The 20,631-nt window shown below is 35.9% G+C and overlaps 1 protein-coding gene across 1 annotated transcript in view; it reads left to right on the top strand.

Annotated features, from left to right (window-relative positions):
• LOC149780781 (protein APCDD1-like) overlaps positions 1–20,631 on the top strand; it is a 70,903-nt gene that overhangs the window by 16,333 nt on the left and 33,939 nt on the right. The window contains exon 2 of the mRNA XM_089937858.1: positions 2,671–2,824. Within this exon, the coding sequence (XP_089793984.1) occupies positions 2,671–2,824 (154 nt within the window). The remainder of the gene's footprint in view (positions 1–2,670; positions 2,825–20,631) is intronic.

A 20,631-nucleotide genomic window follows, 5' to 3' on the forward strand; every position in this document is an offset into this window, starting at 1 on the left:
TATCCCGCAATTAAGTTTTAAAAGGCTGTAATTTTCCTAGTAAAAAGAACGTGATGGTCGTTGTATTTGTTGTCAAACCCACCTATCATTATAAATGACGAATACCGAGGAACAAGCACCGAATTAGATTCTTGCATCTATCAAGGGAGATAATTATAAGCGTGGTGGTGGGGTGTGTGCATTCAGAGATAAAAACAATGTGAGTTTAATTCGATTGATCATCGTGAAGGCCATGATGCAGGACATCTCAACAATACAAAAGAGTGGACGATACAACATTGTAAACAATGCACCACCTCCTGGATAGCACAGGGCATGACAATGCACGGAGAGAGAGAGAGAGAGAGATGATAACCAGGCAGACAGAGGTAGGTGGGGGTGGGTATATATATAGATAGATAGATAGATAGATAGATAGATAGATAGATAGATAGATAGATAGATGGCCAGTATAACTAGTGGAGGAAATACTCGGAAAAAAACCCTGTACAAACTACCAACCCACGGGGAGTTACTGGCAAGCTTTCTCACATATCCACGTTGGTCGAGCCCTAGACTAGAACCTACAAGGATGTGAGTTGAGATGGCAGTTTTTTTATATAATAGTTAGTTTATTAAGTGAAACTAAATAGCAGTTATGTGTGACATAATTTGACGAAGACATTCATATTCATTTGATATTGCGTGTCACATTTACGTAGACTCGTTGCTGAAGAGCAATTTTCCGTATCTGCTCACCGAAGGACGAATTGAATGAAACCATTTTAGTGTATACATTGTAAATTATGGGTTTTCTATGAGTGTCGTATGACATATTACTTTATTTACGAAACGTAATAGAAATGTTAACCTAATTTTACTTTCATATTGCAGATTTATTTGGCACCTCTTGATATATATATTAGAACCTTCCAGACTTGCTGCCGACAACATAATTGGATAGATTATTTCATTGAAGTATACGTTGAATATATTGTATGTGACCCAACGATAAATGAAATGAGCGACGGCGGTTGAAGTCTATGTACCTCACCTCCTACATGGAAATTATAAGTTACTTTTCCTATCTTTTACAACTGTATGTGAAAGACATGCTGTCATTTCAAAGAATACGGCCACCACTGGTGCTTTGAGACCAAAATCAATGTCTTTTCTTGGTGGGGGTAAACGTGAATTGGTTTAAATTTAGAGTATTTATATTCAGTTAAATGCTGTTAAGATATAATTTTTCTACCTACAGTTTCACAGCATGTGATGTAAAATGAAAGTACAATTGTATTCTCCTCACCATCATCATCTTTGCCTGTCTCTGTCTGTCTGTCTGTCTGTCTCTCTCTCTCTCTCTCTCTCTCTCTCTCTCTCTCTCTCTCTCTCACACACACACACACTGGTTTCAACGTTGGAGTCACTTACATGCAATATTTCCTGAAAAATGCATAACTTTGCAAATCGATGACAAATCCCCAAGTTGTGGCTGTTGTTATATTATTTCTTTTTAATTTTTATATTTACGGGGGTAACGTAATGTATTTTTTTTTCTTTCGAGAAAACATTATTTTGTACAACAAATGTAGAACTTATGTTTGTGCAATTGAATCTTTATATACCAAGCAACTAATAGACAGATGAAATATTCTTTAAAAAAATTATAATTATCTTTTTACTTGAACATGATAAAACTAATAAAAGTCGCATGAAGTAAAGTTGAAAATTAAATAATAAAAAGATCAGTGAAAATATAATATATTTTTAGAGAACAAAAAATACACCAAGCTAATCAGTATATAATTTCTTAATTAATGTTTAATTACACCATTTTAAGGCCGAAATTTAAAGATGAAACTAAATTCACGAAAATATATTTTACGGTAACAAATATGATAGAATATTTACTCGCTCATTAGTTCGCGATAATTCTTTGCTGTTATCGGGAACATGCAACATTAAAAAAAATTCCAGTCCTTTTGACACCAAAATATTATGACGTAGAGCATAATTCCGTTTAAAATAGTCCAATTCTGTGAAATATGTACGTCATACTTATATTGATAATATATTTTCCCAAGCCCATTCAGTAGTACCTTTACGTTAGATGCAAGTCCTGAAAACTGGAGAGAAAAAATACATTTTACGATATATGCAGTTATCCTGTTACGTATGAGATTAAAGGTATAATAACACACACACACACACACACACACACACACACACACACACACATCTGGTTTCATATTGTCTACATGTAGCTTAGATGAGAACCGTTTATTCATTGAGGAATAATGAAATCCAATCATCTTTGCGATATGGGTTTATGTATGTATGTATGTATGTATGTATGTATGTATGTATGTATGTATGTATGTATGTATGTATGTATGTACAGCACATCAGTACAATCCTAGCTTAAAGGTTACAAGCATGTTCAGAGCAGATCCAATTTTATACGCTAGGATTCATGCTTCAAGAAGAAATCTGAGTTTTATAAATTAAATGCTAAATCTGCAACGAACCAATGCTAAGATATAATATATATGTCAAAACAAATGCTTTAATATATTTGTACCTTATTTCATGAAATTATTATATTGTTCCTCGAATGTGTAAATGTTATGACCTTGCAAAATTTACAAAGGACATATATTAAATGCAAATAAAATTTTTTCCTTGCAGGTCTGATTTGTACCATAGCCGGACAGTTGTCGTACAGCAAACACACGGACAGTTCAGAGGACCATGAATGTTTTATGACTCTGTATAAGGCTACACACAGCTCTACTGTAGCTCCCTCCCCTCCAGAAATCAGTGGGGAGTGGACATCTCATAGGTGAGTTGTTTAATTTTTTTCCTATCATGTCAGTGAACCCTACTATCACTATCTTATTTCATGACATATTGCAAAATGTTATATAACTAAATTTTTATATAAAAAAAGTAGTTCGAACATAAACTTAGAAGGTCTCATGAAGTTGATAATGATGGAAAGTGTATATCAACTTTCGACTTTGATGAGTGAGGGTGGGGATTGATTGCATTTAGCTCTAAATATGACCTGTAAAACTTAATTATTATAATTTTGTTTGTGTTTCGAAATTGGTGGAGGGAATGAGAGGAAATAGTCAAACTAGTTATTACTTGAAATTAATTAATCCGTGCATTTCTTGAACTACTTCTGGAATGATTTCAACAACAACATATTCCGTAACCGTAAAGAGCTCTTGCACCTTTAATGGACACATTTTACTCAGCCTTGGGTCACACTCTTTTATTTATGGAGGGAGAAATGGAAATAAAATTGGCTTTTTGTCCCGCAAGTTTATTTCCGCCAAAGGCGAGAATTACATTCTTGACAAAGCAAACCGGTTTCCGTGTTTTCGTTTTTCATTTTTAAAAAATGTAATTATTTTTTAATTTACTTATTTGTCTTTATTATTATTATTTTCTTTTTTTCTTATCGAATTGGCTTAGCATCTTTATCTTTACGCGCGAGAATATAGTACCAAGATTTTATGATAATGTGCAAGTTTTGTGATTTGAATTTTTAACGTAGCTTTAACAATTTTTCAATCATCGCTACGATGTCTGCAATGTGGCAGTTTATAGTGATGTCTAACAATGGGGAACCATGTCGCAGACATGTAGCATGATGACCTCCCCAGGCACATTATCCTTTCCCTAGTCCGACCAGTCCTAACACTAACCTCCGGCGTTCGAACCCGCCACTTCCAGCATCCGAGGAGAACGTTCAAACCATTAGACCACCGGAGCGGTATATGATCATTTTTAAATGAATATTAGATGTATATAACGTCACATTATCACTTTTTAAATACAAAGAATGCTTTGAAGCGGGAGATCATCTGAATGATGAAGGGCAAGGTGTATTATTTGTACTTTACTCATTTCGGTGCAGAAATAAAGTACGCCGTGTAAGCAGATTATATATAGCGTCTTATCAGCTTTGTCTCACTGCAGGAAATGGAAGTCTCGGCGTATCTTATCAGATTTATATAAAATATCCACAAGGATGCTGGAATGGAGCAGAGTAATTTGTAGGCAGATTTAGGGTCTCCTCATTAACGAAGGGAAGAGGGGATTTTCCTCCATATACCATATCTGTAAAGCCTGGTTTGTAAACGTTCTCAAGTAGACATTGGGAACGTGGGCAAGACATGTTATCTATATTTTAAGCTGCCATTTCGAAAGACGTGTGTATCGGCACCACTGTTCTAATCACAAGGGAATGTAAAACTTGTTGTAGGGTAGCTATTCATCGCAATCTGATCGAGTATTTAATCAGGAAAACCAAAATAATTAAACAAATATTACAACTCGAATGCCTAAATTCGGAAAGAATTTTTATCGCGACTTTTATTATCATGAAAATAATATGGAAAAATGACATGCGTTTCTGCCAGATTCTTGCAGAAATCAACATGTAGATACGAGAGCCCTTCCAACGAATCCCTTTGCTGCCACTTTGAATAGCCGACGACATATTCGAAACTTCCTTGTCGTACCGATTCACGAAGAAGACTGAGACGTTCCGATTGCTCATTGCCTCTTGATGAAATATTTAAACATTTTAGAAACAATTGTTATTAATCACTACTCATTCCAACAACCGCCCTTAATAAAAGTTATTATACAGAGGTTTATATATAGGTTATTTATAAGTGCGTTTTGGTCATACAGTTTAAATATTTCACACTCTTTGTTCATGCAGCATTTATCACATGTTTACAAAGGTATGTCAGTGTCTTTACTCCAGCGGTAACACACCATGAAGAGTATGGGGAAAAGGTATTGCAACCCAGTCAAAATTATCGACACTGAACAATAAACACGAAGAAATTTGTTTACTCAAGCGCCTTTTGCAAGTTGTTAAGGGAGAGCCCAGCACACGAAACAGTTCTTAATGTAACGCGTCGGATTTTAACGGTGGACAATGTGAAATAGTTTCACATCCAGGGGAATTTCGATCTCTGGTTTAGCATGTATACTGCAGAGAAATACTATGCATAATCACTTATAAGTCACATACAGGTGAAAACAACATAGACCAGATATAACGTATGATAATGCACTGGCAGATCAGGGAATTTAGTATAACAGCTTCAAGCATTTATTATAATTTAAGAAACATTTTGTATATGTCAAAATAAGCATATTCCCAGCCGTTGAATCTTTATAAACCAACGTATAGCTTTAGAGAATTTTTATTCCTTCAAAAAGGACTAAGGTTAATAAAATTTTAAACCAATTTAATATTATTTCAGGCCTCATACCATACGTTTTCTTATCTTAACAGACTACCGTGACATTTTCTAAGGACCATAACTTCTGTTTTATGGATATTTATTTAGATTCAATGTATGACAGTAACCCTGCAAATTATCCACGTTCTTTCGTAAACCGCCGATGTTTTCTGAAAATAAAACTAAATTGTCAACTATATCGTGGTGGGTTTGGCTATTATCGAGAGGTTGATCGACCGCGGTGTTATTGCCGGGATCGAGTAAATAATTAAATAAAATATGAAATTAATGTGTGGAAGAATCAGGGACCTGGCCAAAGATATAGAATAGAATTACACGAGCCCTCGTAGAATACAACAATTTAATCAACTATGTAAACAACATGAAACTGAATATGACATTTGAATGATACGCTTTCTCTCAGAAATAATATTACGAAATTTATATTTACAAAAATGCAATTAGCCGTTCTGTTTATACCGATTAAAAAATGTCATAATGAAATCGAGCGAACGATCGAAATCGGTTGCTCAGCATGACTGCATAACCCGTTTGCTTGCCGGTCCTTCCAAATTCGGCATTGGTGACCGGTTTCGTTTGCTCCTCACTCTCTCCAGCATCCTTTCGGGTCATCAGCCGTAATTTTTTCTCCACTGTTTGCCTCTATATGGGTACGTACATGTAGCTTTTCTCCTTGTGTTTCCCTAGACTCGCTCGCCTATATGTAACCGAATATCATTGTACCTTTATGTTCCGTGTCCCGCAAACTTCTAGACATCCATCTCTTTAATAATTTAGAACGGTAGGATATTTGCTCCCCAGGAGTCAAGAACTTCCCCTTCCGCAGAAAATCTTGGACTGACTAATTTTTCGAAGGAGAATACATACAGCATTGAACTTCATCTAGAAAACACCCTCCCCCTTATTTAGCTTAGCCAATCAGGATTAAGTTTATCTAACCGCCGAACTTAATTCATGTCAATCGAAGTTAGAATAATTCTCTATTACGCCCCTATTTAAAAAAAAAAAACAAAAAAAAAAAAAAACGATTCTTGGAAAATTTCACTTTGTGACACTTAGTTAAAATGACACAAATTGCCTTTGGTTCGTCTCCATTTTGTCGTTTTTTTCGCTACTTAAACCCATACACTTTGCCTCATCCGCCTGTCTGAACATTGTCCCAATTAAAAATCAACAACGCCCCAAACCAGGGATATTAGAACGATTGCATTCCGGTGATATTTTACGGTACCGAGCCCGTTGGTCTATTTAATTTGTTTCGTGTCACATTGACCGGGGCAAAATGTGTTGCGAGATCATCTTCAAAATTCAATACTATAACATCAACAAACAGTAAGAAAAATAAAGACAATTTGTCTAACACTATACAATTATACACTTTAGACTGCAATGATGATTAGAGATCTCAAATAAATAACGAAAATAGTATCGGTGTTGAAATCAACATTGCATTAAACCTACCGCATACTCAAAAAGGCACTATGAATACCCCAATATGAAGCACAGAAAGAAGAACATCTGCTATTTTGCCATTTACACTTTGTCTAAAATTCATCAAATGATAAACCATTTCTGTAAACACTATCAAATGCCATTTTATGAAGTAAATCTGTAACTTGGACTTAAAATATTTTTAATCAAACCATGTAAAACAAAAATATCATTAGTAGTTCCCAATCCTTTACTGGAACCAAATTATTGATCCAATAGTTTCATTTTTCGTCTGCCAATTCAGAATTCTTTGTTTAAAATATTGGTAAATAAAACTCAAAAGTAAATAAGTGACACCTCCATAATTTCCTTTATTACAAGCATCACCAGTCTTCAATATAGATAATAAATAACCCTCTCTCTTCATTGCGAAGGACAATGGCTGCAATCGAAATTTGCCGTTTCTGAAATACTCATTCAAAACATAACCATTGACATTTTGTTTCGAAGTTTGTTTGATTTGTTGTCGCTATAATTTCATCCTCTGCTGTTTGTTTCTCTAGTTATTCAAAATTTGTTACTTCAAACAATCAATCAGTTTCTTATGTTTCATATAAAAAAAATCATGTGTTTACTCGTTTGAACATACTTCGCGGAAGTGCTAAAACCCGGGGAAAATGACCCAGGCGAAACATTTTCAGTAGAAGTCACATTGTATAAATTATTTTTGTATTGGGATTTTGTAATTCTTTTATACAGTTCTTGCAAATTTTCTTTGTTTTTCCTCCAAAAACTAATCACATATCTGTTTCTCTCAAATCTGCACAAGGCTTTATATTTATTCCTATACTCACCGTTAAACAATACAAAGTATTTTTGGTTCTATAATCTACAAAATAAACACTACAGAAATTCGTCTATAAGACTTTTGAAAACACCTTTCTCCAGGACCATTTACAGTATCCGTAAATTCTGTCACAGGTATATATATACTGCGGGGAATTATTTGCAATACGGTTGTCAAAGCGGGCACGGCTATTTTCTGAATTTGGACAAAATGCAACAGCATGCAGTGGAGCCCATATATACCGAATTTTAGTATATTCAGAACACGCGTATTGAGGATCAAAAGCGCCACATTTAAAAGGAAAATCTAATGACGAATGCTTAGGATGTATTTTAATACCATGGACATTAAACGCGGAAAGTAATGAAGTTATACCACCAAAGAGTAAAATATAGCTGATAATACTATGTCCACCAGGACCTGTGTAGGATAATTTACCAATCTCACAATCCCCTTCCCCTCCAACCTACCGTTATCCTATTCTCAATCTAGCTACTTTTCACAAATCAAGTAAACAATTACCCTGTACATTTGTACCTTCAGCCGCAGAAACTCTCAAAGAATCAGTATCAGTATCACAAATCAGATTGCTTTTCTATATGAACAGGGCCATCATTTACAATAGAATTATGATTTAAAGTAATATTTATTTACATCATTCTTATTTAATACTCACCTTTCCATCCATTATCATGGGTACTAGTTACACAACATCTCATGCATAAACTGCTACTCGTTCGCAAGGGTCCCCGAGTGGCCGAGTGGTCTAAAGCGCTCACCGTTACGGATCACTGCCATCTCACCTCTGTCTGCGTGGGTTCGATTCGCGGATTGGGCCTGTCTGCGTGGGTTCGAGTCGCGGGTTCGGCCTATGTGGGTATGTGAGAAAGCTTGTCAGTAGCTTCTCGTGGGTCGGTGGTTCTTTCCGGGGTTTTCCCGGGTTCTTCCTTCACTATTAATACTGGCCGCCATGTATAGCCTATCTTGCGCTGAAAATTGGCGTTAAACCCCACAACAACAACAACTCGTTCGCAGCTTCGAGGTCAGCTACCATTCGGACCACCTCGGCTATTTTACGAAACAAGGATTGACTGAGTAGCTGGGAATCCATTGAACTACTGTTTCATATTCAACTTTTTGGGTCAATCCATTTATAGAAAGTGCCGAGGTAGATCAAATTGACTGCAGCTTCGCACTGCGAAGACGTTTACGGGGAACAAAATATACTATTTTTTTCTTCTGTAAATTACTGCATCGACATACACCATAAATAGCAGAGTACGCTTCGATTGGCTGCTACTGTATTTGTTGCTTTGTCCGTTTCTAACCTTCTGGAAATTTTAAATTTTCGCATCCGTGTCGTCTTTAAAAAAATAATCACAACACATCGGGCAGTAATACTTTTATTGCCATACTGAGAAAAGTCCGTAAAATTACCGAAAAGCTGAACTCCAAGCGAATGTGTAAAACTGAAACATATTGATTTTCGCTTTCCAGTATTCAAGTTTAAAAAAAAAAAAATCTCAGACCCCCCTCCCCATGTTGGGAGAGGACTAGGCTAAACCTAAACAATTCTTCAAGGCCGCACCTGATAAAGCAAACACCAGCAGTAGTTAAGAACGCGTGATTTCAGTGTGTATTATTATATATTGATAGCTCCTTTTATTTTAGCAGCTGTGTTCTGTTACATATTTTCGGCAAATAATCAAGTTAAAGAATTTTCAGACAATATCCAGCTTTCTAAGGGATAATTAGGAGCAGGTTAGGGTCAACCCAGTGCAGGCGTAAATCTAGGGTTATCTGGAAATGGGGCCATTCTGAACACTAAAGCATAGGTACACTTGTTATTTTACACTGGAAAGATATGGTTAGGAATACAAAGACAAACAACCAAGGATAAATATCTCATTACGGTTGAAACTTTTGACATGTTTAGCTGGCTCGTATAAATTTATTTGTGACGAAATGTGCAGCAAATGTGACCCTAACAGACTAAATCAATTTTAATAGCAAAATTTATAGTTGGGTATTTTATCTTATTTATTTCTCGCAAATAAATAAAATTGGCAGAAGCCGTATTTTTTATATAAAATATAATATAATTTGTTCCACTAAAGAAAAAACTACCTGTGGGAACCAAGAACAGATCTGTTAGGAAATGTGGTCCTATCATGCCCGTGGTGTTTCTAGCGCATATTATGAGATACACAAGAAAGAATAGTATTTTGTGGTCTCTCAAGACTGGTCGTCTCTTAAAAAAGAGGGTGTCTTCAGCACCAGCTGGACCTAGACTCGTAGGACTGCTTGTCTCGTGAAAGATATAGCCTTTAACACAAGTTGGAGTGTTGTCTCTTAAGACTAGGTGTCTGGTGAAAGAGGTGATCTTCAGCACAATTTGGATTGGGTCACTAAGGACTGGTTGTCTCTTGCAAGAAATGGTCTTCAGAACAGGTTAAACTAAACGTCGAGTTTTAAATGTGACATTTCATTGGGAAGAAAAATGAAGCTGAAAATAAAGAATGATTGGTAAGACATAATTATATCTGTGTGAATTATTAATGATAAATTTTGTAAACCAAAGTTCTGTGTCATGCGCTTTGGAAACGATACGTCTTTGCTTTTTGCTTCAGCCTATCTGACCGTTGGTGTGTTAATGAATAAATAAACATGACTCTCCGTCAACCAGCTGTCAAAATGATTAAAATGAGGAAGAATCTTATTACTTAATTGAATATAATTATATTCTATGCAGGGTACATCATTAAACATTTGAACTCCTATTCACAATTGAGAGTATTCCGACTTCATGTCGCCCTTAATTTTTTAAATGAAAAACCTAATGGTCTCATCAATTGCAGCTAGGTCAGGTATATTGCTTTTCATTCATTTCTCAGATTAATTCTGACAAGAACATTTTCAGATCGCAAAAGCCGTCCAGGAAAGCATTTTAGGAAAGATTACCACCTCACAATATTTGTAAATTATAAAATTATCTCACTTTACAGTTTCGCGCGCCGAAATCAAGGTAAGAGCCCAAGTACACGATAACTTTGATTATTTGTAACGATTCCGTAACTTTATCCCGCACGAGGTCGCAGGGTTTCTCTTTTATCCAAGGTAGAGTTTCATTCCTAGAGGACAAGTCAGACTGTACTTTTATTTTGTGGTTAAAATATTTGCCATTTCTATACATTAGAGATGGAAATTAGGCAAAATCATGCAACACACAAACTGGACCTGGTAATCCCTTTCCGTTTCTTTTATGTTAAACGTCAGTCAAAAATAAACAATGCGTTTAATAGGGCATTGAGAAACACTGAAAATAGAAATTGTAGATTAACGGGTAAACTACAAATATTTTCAAAGAAGATACACAAAGTTTCAGAGTAAAAATATATGCTAATTCAAGGCGAGTTCACTATCCAAATGATTTTGCTATCTGTGAAAGTTGAATGACATCGGGTGGAGTCAGCGATACGTCGATGACACAAAGTTTGACGATATGCCGAAAAAGAAACAACATAACGATTAGATTTAAAGTAAAACCGGGAAACTTGGCAAAAACATTTTTTTCGTTTAGTTTAGCGTGTCAGTAACAATACAGAAAGGAATGTGTTTAAACAAAGAAAGAAACCAAAACCAATTTATCTCATGTTCACACACACACACACACACACAGAATCATGGCCAGTGCTTCGTATTACTATTACTATGAAACACATTTCGAAGATACCTTTTGATCTTTAATTGACAGAAGTAGATAACACATATTTGCATGCTCTGATCTTATTCTATATTCTCATTAATATACTCAAAGGGATGCAAATGCAATTAAAGGGTCACAGTGACCTAGACGTATTTCATATTGTCACTCATAGAGCATTCCTTTCTTATTGCATCTTTAGACACATTCAAATTCAACTTCTTTGCCTCGCTTAAAAAAATAAACATGTATTTTAGTCCTCTTTCTTAACGGACATACTCAAGGAGGAGCTAATGGCATCACATGGTGACAGTGACCTAGATGCTCTTTAAGCACTTGAAATGTTTAATCTATTTAGTGCGTCTTACAGCACACAAAATTCCTGTCTCCTTTCCATGTATCAAAACATTCGTTATATTACTTTTCCGTTTCTTAGCGGCACAGACTGTAAACAAATTATTAGTCGCTTCATTACAAGTCATTAAATATATCTATATACACTCCAACTGATGACCCACTGAAAAGGTGGATACTAATAGACCTTAATTAGGCGTCTGTTGGCATGAGATTATAAACGGAATACACATACAGGGTATTACTTGCAAGTAATACATCATTAGCCTTTCTTTGATCAGGCATCTTGTAGACATAATCAAGCTAGAGTTTAATAAACATATACCACGAACCTTAGTTTTATTTTAAATATGTTAGACTTGGATCACAAGATTTGGCCGCCGGCCATGTTACTCTTATTTTGTGCTTGGGTGGTGTATCTAGATATCGACTGGGAAAAATCCAATACATACGTCAAAAGTAAAAATCAAATGCAAGTAAAACAAAATGGTCGAAATGGTCGAAAGTTTTGGGCTAATAAAACATATGGTAACTAAATATATACATTGATAACCTATACGTTTATTTACATATATATATATCTTTATACTCATTTATATATAACTGTGCCTCCAAATATATATTTCCAACTAAATAGATCGATGGACAAACGAATGGATGGATGGATGCTTTCACGCTGTATAAGGGTTATTTTACGCCCTATTTATCTTAATTGTACGTGCTTAGTTCTTCTGTAACCATTGCAGGAGTCAATATTCGTTTTACTTAGTACCTACACGTGTAAAAATGATACAAACAAGTAAATAAGCAATGATTAATCAGTTTGACCGCCACTGCACGGTTTTCAAGTGCGGCTTATATCAAAATTGCTAAACCAACTTGCTCTAACAAAACATACAGTTCTCTTTTTTTTTTTAAAAAAAAAAAAAAAGGGAAACGAACCACTGGTGACAAGCCGATTTTATTCACTGTAAAATGTGTAGAAGATCCGGTATTTACTGACTTTTTTCTTTCTTTTTTTAATGACTTTTGTTCGGGATAATTTCTCGATTTCCTTTCTTCAATCGATGACCTTGTCTATTCACAAGATGCCGTCATATTTGTATGCTATTCAAGCGTGAAAGCAGTAATTGCCGGTAAGTCGTGACCTTGTTTATTGAATTCGGGATTGTGTGATAGGATTATGTTCGTTTGAAAGTGATTCAGTGTTTTGATAACTGCGATAAATGTTTGATTTAATTAGGATATAATTTGATTTCCTGTGAAACCGTACATATCCTAGCAATGTGTAGTAATATCTTGATAAACGTTTGAGTTTACGTGCCTAATTTTACCGCAATGAGAAGAAGAAAAAAAAAAAAAAGAAGAAGAAGAAAATAGGGTCTCGAACTCGGATGTACAGATCTAACAACCCAGTCAACTGATTTATTCTGTACTTCCATAACCTGAATTAATCTTCAGTGTTTACTCAATAGTTCAACATCGTTGATCTGTGTTATTTTTTTTAAAAGCTCTGGTAGTAAATAACCAGAAGAGCTTATGGGATGCTCTGTTTTCCGCCTTTCTTCAGTCCGTTAGTGTAAGTCTGTTACCACTAATCCACCCCTAACTTTCATTTGGAGTATTGCCATGAAACTTTACACAGAAATTCACCCCATGGTCTGATTGGTCCTGAATGAAAATGGTGCCGCTCAGACATCCGGTATGGCCGCCACAATGGTCGTATCGGAAATGTTGTTATCGCTAGTCTTCCAAAATGGATGGTCCTATCTACACGGGGTTTTCATTAAAAGACGTCCTATTATATGTCGCTGATCCTAAGTGAAATTTGGCCAATCTGATATTCTGTATGGACATAGAGGCCATCTTGAAAATCTTGTGATCGCTACTTCTGACTGAAATGTAATTTTGCATGGAGTTTACACCAGTAGATTTGTTTTATGATATGTGGTGGGTTCTAACTGAAAAAAGTGCCGATATGATGACCAATATGGGCGTCACAGTGGTCATCTTGACAATCTTCTTATTGTTAATTCTCCTTATAGAGAAAAATATTGACATGTTTCTTTCACCTGAAGATGTATACTTGATCCAAAATGAAAATGATGTCGATCTGATATCCAATATGGACACTACAGAGGCATGTTGAAAATGTCGCTATCACTACTCGTCTTGAATGGATAGTTGTATCAGCATTTGTTTTTACTAAACAGCTTCTAATAATGTCTAATTGGTCCTAATGGTGCAATTCAGACAGACGATCTATACTGTGGCCAACTTTAAATTATTTTTGTCACTATTTCTCCTGATTGAATGGTGATATAAGCACGAGGATTTCACTAAACAACCTTTCATGATGTCTAGTGGGTTGTAAGTAAATAAAGTAGTTTCAATTCGACTTCTAATATGACTGCCACAATGGCCATCTTGAAATCTTGTTATCACCGCTTCTTCTACATGGCTGGTCATTTCGACATTGTGCTTTTTCCACAAGAATTCTATTTATGCCTAGTTGGTACTAAACAGAAATGGTGACAATCTGATATCGAATGTGTACACCGTGGCATCCACAGTAAAAATCTTGTTAATATTGCTTCTTCTACATGGCTGGTCATTTCAAACAGTGCTTTTTTCCACAAGAATTATATTTATGTCTAGTTGGTACTAAATAGAAATGGTGACAATCTGATATCGAATGTGTACACTATGGCATCCACACTGAATACCTTACCACTGTTGCTCGTCCAATATATAGTCATATCAACATTGTGTTTCCACATGAATACGTCATAAGATGGCTTGCTGGTCCTAAATAAAGAGGTTGCCAAGTTGGCATCCATTATGTCCACCACATCAGCTAATTTGAGGATCTTGTGATCGCTGAAGAATGTCAATGATGGTTGCAACACTCGGAAGTTAAAAGGGCGAAACGATATTACCTTGATTTCATGGAAATTCTTGTCAGCAATAGAGCGTCAGTCCCTTTGAGGGACTATTGTTTTTATTTTAATAAATCAGTTTCCAGAATTAACGTTATGAAAACATCGGATCATTAGCGCCACATACCGGATGTGTCTTAATGATATCACAACTATAGCCATCATGGCGTCTTTCTTAGAACAGGCTTAATCGCTGCAAACATTTTGAATTAATTGGCCATGTCTTTAAAACTGCTCAATGGATTTGAAAAACATCTTGGTATATATTTTCATTCACTTAGTATAGTTATTAAATGCAATCGTGAAAATAAGAACGTGCATTCCTTTTAATGGTACTCATTGTGTTGCACAACATACTGCAATATGCTGGCACGCATTCCAAGGACAGAATTCAACCGTGACCATTATTTCTTTAATATTTTGTCTTCTTTTTGTTGTTGTTTTTCCTATAAGGGCACAGAGAAGACAAGTTCAGCCCTCACGTATACAGTTCCAACTCTCCAAATTTCGACACTGGCCCGTTAAAATATCTATACAATAAAATTTTTATAGCGACATGTTCTTATTGACTAGTCCTTAAAGATAAAATTTATGAGACGAGTCAAATAATTTTCATCTTTTTTAAACCTTGACAAGCAAAATATGTAAATTATTCGACATCATTCGAAAATTGCGCTTAAAATGAGCGCAAAAATGCTACAAATATATTTATTTGACACAACTACAGAATATTTAAGTGAAATGAGACTACTTCGGTGGCCTAGTGATTAGAGCGTCCGCCTCGGATGCGGGAGGTCGCGGGTTCTAACCCCGGCCGAGTCACAATCAAAGACTTATAAAAATGTCACTAACAGCTTCATCGATAGGCGTTCATCATTAAGAGATTAGTGTTAGGACTGGTCGGCCTGGTGTCAGAATGATGGGACTGGTCCGGACATGATGCTTCATGTCTGGGGCATGATAGCCCAATGCTAGACATCACTATAAACTGCCACATTGCAGACATCATATCGATAGAACTGAAAATCGTTAAATCCAAAAGACACACACAGTGAAGTGAAATAACTTTGAAATACATTCATATGCCTTGATCGAAACCGTTTATCTGATATGACATAATGATGTGCTTTTGACATGTTTATTTTTTACATATACATGTAGAGCAAAGTATGGGTTTATTAACCTAAATAACATATTCGTCACGTGGGAAGGACGTTTCTTGCATGAAACAATCATCTGTCTTTAGAGTCCACTTTTCTTAAAGCGTGAGGTAACTTCTAACATAGGTTTGACTTTATTTTCGTCGTTGTAGTCGTGGGTCCGAGTCTCTGAGAGTATATGAGTAAGCTTCTCAGCAGCTTCCCGTGGGTGTGTTGTTCTTGCTGGAGTTTTCCCGTGTTTTTCTCAACCATTTATATTGGCCGCCATGTATATAGCCAGCCTATCATGTGCTTCAAAATGATGTTAAGCCCACAAAATCAGCTTTCGTCGTTATTAGTCCATTATAGCTATTCCTTTTCAAACACGGAAACTGCTAATACTTTTTGGTACATATATATTTTTACCAAAAGCTAAAAAGAAACTGCTTCATCAAAATTAATCTCTAATATTTTCAATACTCTCTTTAGAAAGTGTGTCATTTTACGGAATATTTTAGCTGTTAATTTCTTATGTCTAACAGTTTGATTATCGTCTATGCTCGCATATAAATCGCGTCAAACTGTAAATAACACACACCATGGATTGCACTCGCATAATACGCCGGTAGATTAGAATCAATAATGTTTGCTCTTCTGATTATTCCCAACAAAACTGCAAATACCCAAATTTACTTGCTATTATGCGGATGCAGATCTAGGTTTGTGCAGTTTACAGTTTGACTCGACTTGTAAGCGAGGATATACGGTACGTGATCCTGTATTATAGCCGATATCGCATACCGTACATCAGCGTCTCTTCATTATATCCTACAGTCAACGATAACAGTTACATACAGGTACATTTGTTGGTTCTGAGAATTCATTAGTCTGAGATAGAAAGACAAATAAATGAATGGAGATAGATACCAGATGACGTGAATTAATTCAGAGTTGGCACATGAAAAGAAAACTGAGACGTCTCAATTGAAACATTGCCACAGAAATGTCAAATCTGATACATTTAGCAAATGGGAATCGAGATAAGTTACTTAGAGTTGATATAGACAACATTAAATTAGAAAATATGTACCATTGGAAGTAAATATATAAATATTTCTTTTTTCTTTTCCTTTTCCTGGAGAAGAACTTTTCTTCTGATTAAATACGTTCTCATAATTTTATGATACATTATTGGGAGTGTTCGCTTGTAAATTGCGGTTTATTTTTGAGCTCAGCTTGTCAAGTGCCATAAATGCTGATGGAATGGTGTGTTGTTTGTTGTCCGTCCGACCGTGAGCACAGGTTTGCTCTCGGTACTCCTCCTAAACCACTTGGATGATTGCCTTTAAACTTTTTACATACACGTTCGTCTTATGGTTCAGCTGGTTCTAAATGAAAATGAAATGGTACTGATCTCACATCCATTATGGAGTCCACGGCGGCCATTTTGAAATCTTGTTATCGCCACTCCACTTGAATGAATTGTCATATCAACATAGTGTTTTCACAAAAAGACTTCTTGCAAAGTCTAGTTGGTCTGAATGAAAATGGTACCGATATGATGCCTAATATGGCTGCCACGACAGCCCTGTTGACATCTGTTACTCCTCATACATGGACAATCATATTAGCACGGGTTTTACTAAAATACTTCATAAGGTGTCTGGTTGTTGGTAAATAAAATATGGTGCCTATCTGATGTCCAGTAGGTCCGCCGAAGTCGCTATCACTACTCCTCCATCAACATGGGATTTTCACAAAGGGGGCGCTCACCAGTTATTATGTACTTTCGAGAGAGTGACGTATGCAAGGTGAAGTTTGCATTTAAAGCATGCACAGTGGAGAGAATGTTGGCATACCTCTATGCTACATTAATATAATGTGGATGATATTTTTTGGGATATTGTACTTTTGGAAATTGTACATGATCTAAGCACACGGCTAACCTAAATGACTGATCCCTTGTGCTAAAAAATCAGCCTGAATTAGTCTAAAGTACACTATCCAAAGCAGCTATTAAATTAGAGGAAATGAATTTTGCCAGACTAGACAATTCCAGATTCTGAAAGTACAATGGTTGAATTACAATATATAAAATGTAAAAAAAAGTTATCGTCTCTTTTTTTTAAAAATACAATTTACCTCTGATATCCAATATGGCCGACATGGCTGCCGCCTTAAAAATCGTGTCATAACTCTACTTGAACAGAAAGTCATATTGATGTGGGGTTTTCTCAAGAAGACTTCGTATAATGTTCAATTGGTCTTAAATAAAAATGGTTCTGATCTGATGTCCTATATGGTCACCACGGCAGCCATCTTGAAAATTTTGTTAATGTTACTATTCCTGAATAGAAAGTCGTTTCTTCAAACTATTTTTTTCGTTACTGCTGTCCAAATGGATGGCTTTATCAGCATGAAGTTTTACCTAATGACTTCTTGTACTACCTAGCTGATCTTCAGGGTAAACGCTGCCAATCGTAAATCTTACATGGCTGCTATGACGACAGTCTAAAAGTTCATTGATGTCACTACTCCTTCTTGAATCATTATGACAGTGGGGTTTCACTCAATCCTAAATGAAAATAGTGCCAGCCATACATCCAATACAACGACTGTAATGAAATTGTTGCTGTCATTCATCCCTTGAATGGATGTTCATTATGACATGGGATTTTCACACCAGCCCCACCACCCCAAAAAAGTATAATGATGTCTGCTTCGTCTTCAATGAAAATAGCGCCAAGGTGGCATACAGTATATGAACCATATTAGCTACTTTGACAATCTTGTTATCGCTGAAGAATATCAGATATGCATTGTTGTTGATCATACCCTCACCGTGATTCAGAGATTCCCAATTTGTTAATTTAACCCCCAGTTAGGATAAAAAATTTTTTACATATTCAATCTGACCCCCACCCACCCCAAATTTTGTCACCAAGAGAATTTCGTACGCACAATATTGTACTCCTAGGGAATGCACTGGAGATGGTTTAAATCTTCGTCAATTTAAAGTAAGAGATGGCCTTATCTTGAATTCCTGGAAATTCATTTCGAATAGAAGAGGGATATTCCCTTCATGGGACTCTTGCTTTTAGCATATTCACTCATATCGAGCGCAGTTATTAGAACGTTAAAAATCTTGCACTGAAGGCGACCACCATGAAGTAACCAACTTTGTAAACATCCACTTTACAAAGGTCATTAACAACAGAACGTATATTATAATGAGATTACCCAATTATAAAAGTATTTAAATTAATTTGTTGTCCAAAACAAAATGAAATAATACAAATATATTTTCGAACTATATGTTTGACAATATTTTTTCATAGTATAATATCTCGGTCGATTTCCTATTCACGTAACTTTGATGGATCTGTCGATATTAATAAGGGTTTCGTTATTGTTGTTGTTGGTGGTGGTGGTGTTTGTGACTTTATTTATATAATTACTATAGCTTGTCATAAACTATAATTCGATTGAAAGTACATTGAAACTGATATGGCTGACTCTTGTGAAAGACCAATTAACACTATTTTTTATATCACCATTCACTACTCCCCCAAAATGGCACCACCATGCTATGGGATTTTTATTATTTTTTTTAAAAAATCATAAACTACTAACTTCTGGTTTGCCAATCCTACGTGGCATTTGGACAATTTTATTATACCCAGTACATTCCTCACTTATATTCAAACTAATCAGTAACCATATTGTATTACACAATTATAGCAAATATTTCTCACCTACGCGAAATCAGTATCCTTGTTAACACAGAAGAAATTCGTCACGGCTGAAAAGGCCATTAGCGGTATTTCCCCGTGTGTTAGGTTTAACCAGCTGACAATTTTTTTGCTTTATATCAGCCAATCACAAAGGACTTTACTTTTGTAACGCTACGTTTGACTGGGTTCGAGTGTAAACTCGATCTCAGATTCACGCTCATCAAAGCTTGATGTTCTCCAGACTTGATCTGCTAGTGCATTATCTTGTATGAAACATTGTAGAAGTATGTTTGTTTTACTCTTACTTGAGTGCGTTACAGGGTTCTTGTGGTTCCGTTGATTTACCTGCAACCCGAAGCGACGATAAACTAAGAATAGTTCAGACGCTTGGCAAAATCGTCCATGACGACTAATTTTGTAAAAGCTATTCTGCCAGAAACTGAGAAGGGTATTCAGAATATCACAACTATTTAATCACTGTAATTCTATAGTCTCACGGGTGTCGCACTCACCTGGCTGAATCTCATTAAGGTAAAGACGGATATGAAGAGTGAGCTTTTAATTAAAAAAGAAAAAATACGAAATTACTGATTTCCTTCAGATATATGCCTAAAATACATAATTAGTTATAACAGTTGTAATGACTAACAGGAGAAAATGTTTCCAGAGGGAGATTTGCTTTTAAGATTATACTTGGGTCGTTAATTGATACTGGGATCGAACCTCGTCCTAGTGATCATAAACTTGTGACAACGAAGCAGCTGTTACTATTATTGATGTTGCTACTCTGTTATTACTTTTGCAACTGCTGCAGCTACATCTATTTTCCGCTATATGTGTATATATGTATGTGTGTATGTATATATGTATGTGTGTATGTATATATGTATGTGTGTATGTATGTGTGTGTGTGTGTGTGTGTGAGAGATTTGATTTTTTAATGCATCATGCCGCAGACATGTGCCTCCCTTCCCCCAGCCACATTATCCTGACACCAAGCGAGGCAGATGCTAGTACCATTTTTATAAGACTTTGGTATGACTCACCCAGGGTTCGAACCCGCGACCTCTCGCATCCAAGGCGGACGCTCTAACCGCTTAGGCCACCGGATCGGTCTGTTTTCCGCTATTGAGAAACACGTAAAGAAATTCATAGAGAAATAATCAACTTAAGACAATAAAAATATAATATTTCACAAAAATATACCT

Source organism: Sinohyriopsis cumingii, chromosome 16, assembly GCF_028554795.1.
Source record: "Sinohyriopsis cumingii isolate HCF-2022 chromosome 16, ASM2855479v2, whole genome shotgun sequence".
Taxonomy (NCBI): Eukaryota; Metazoa; Mollusca; class Bivalvia; order Unionida; family Unionidae; genus Sinohyriopsis; species Sinohyriopsis cumingii.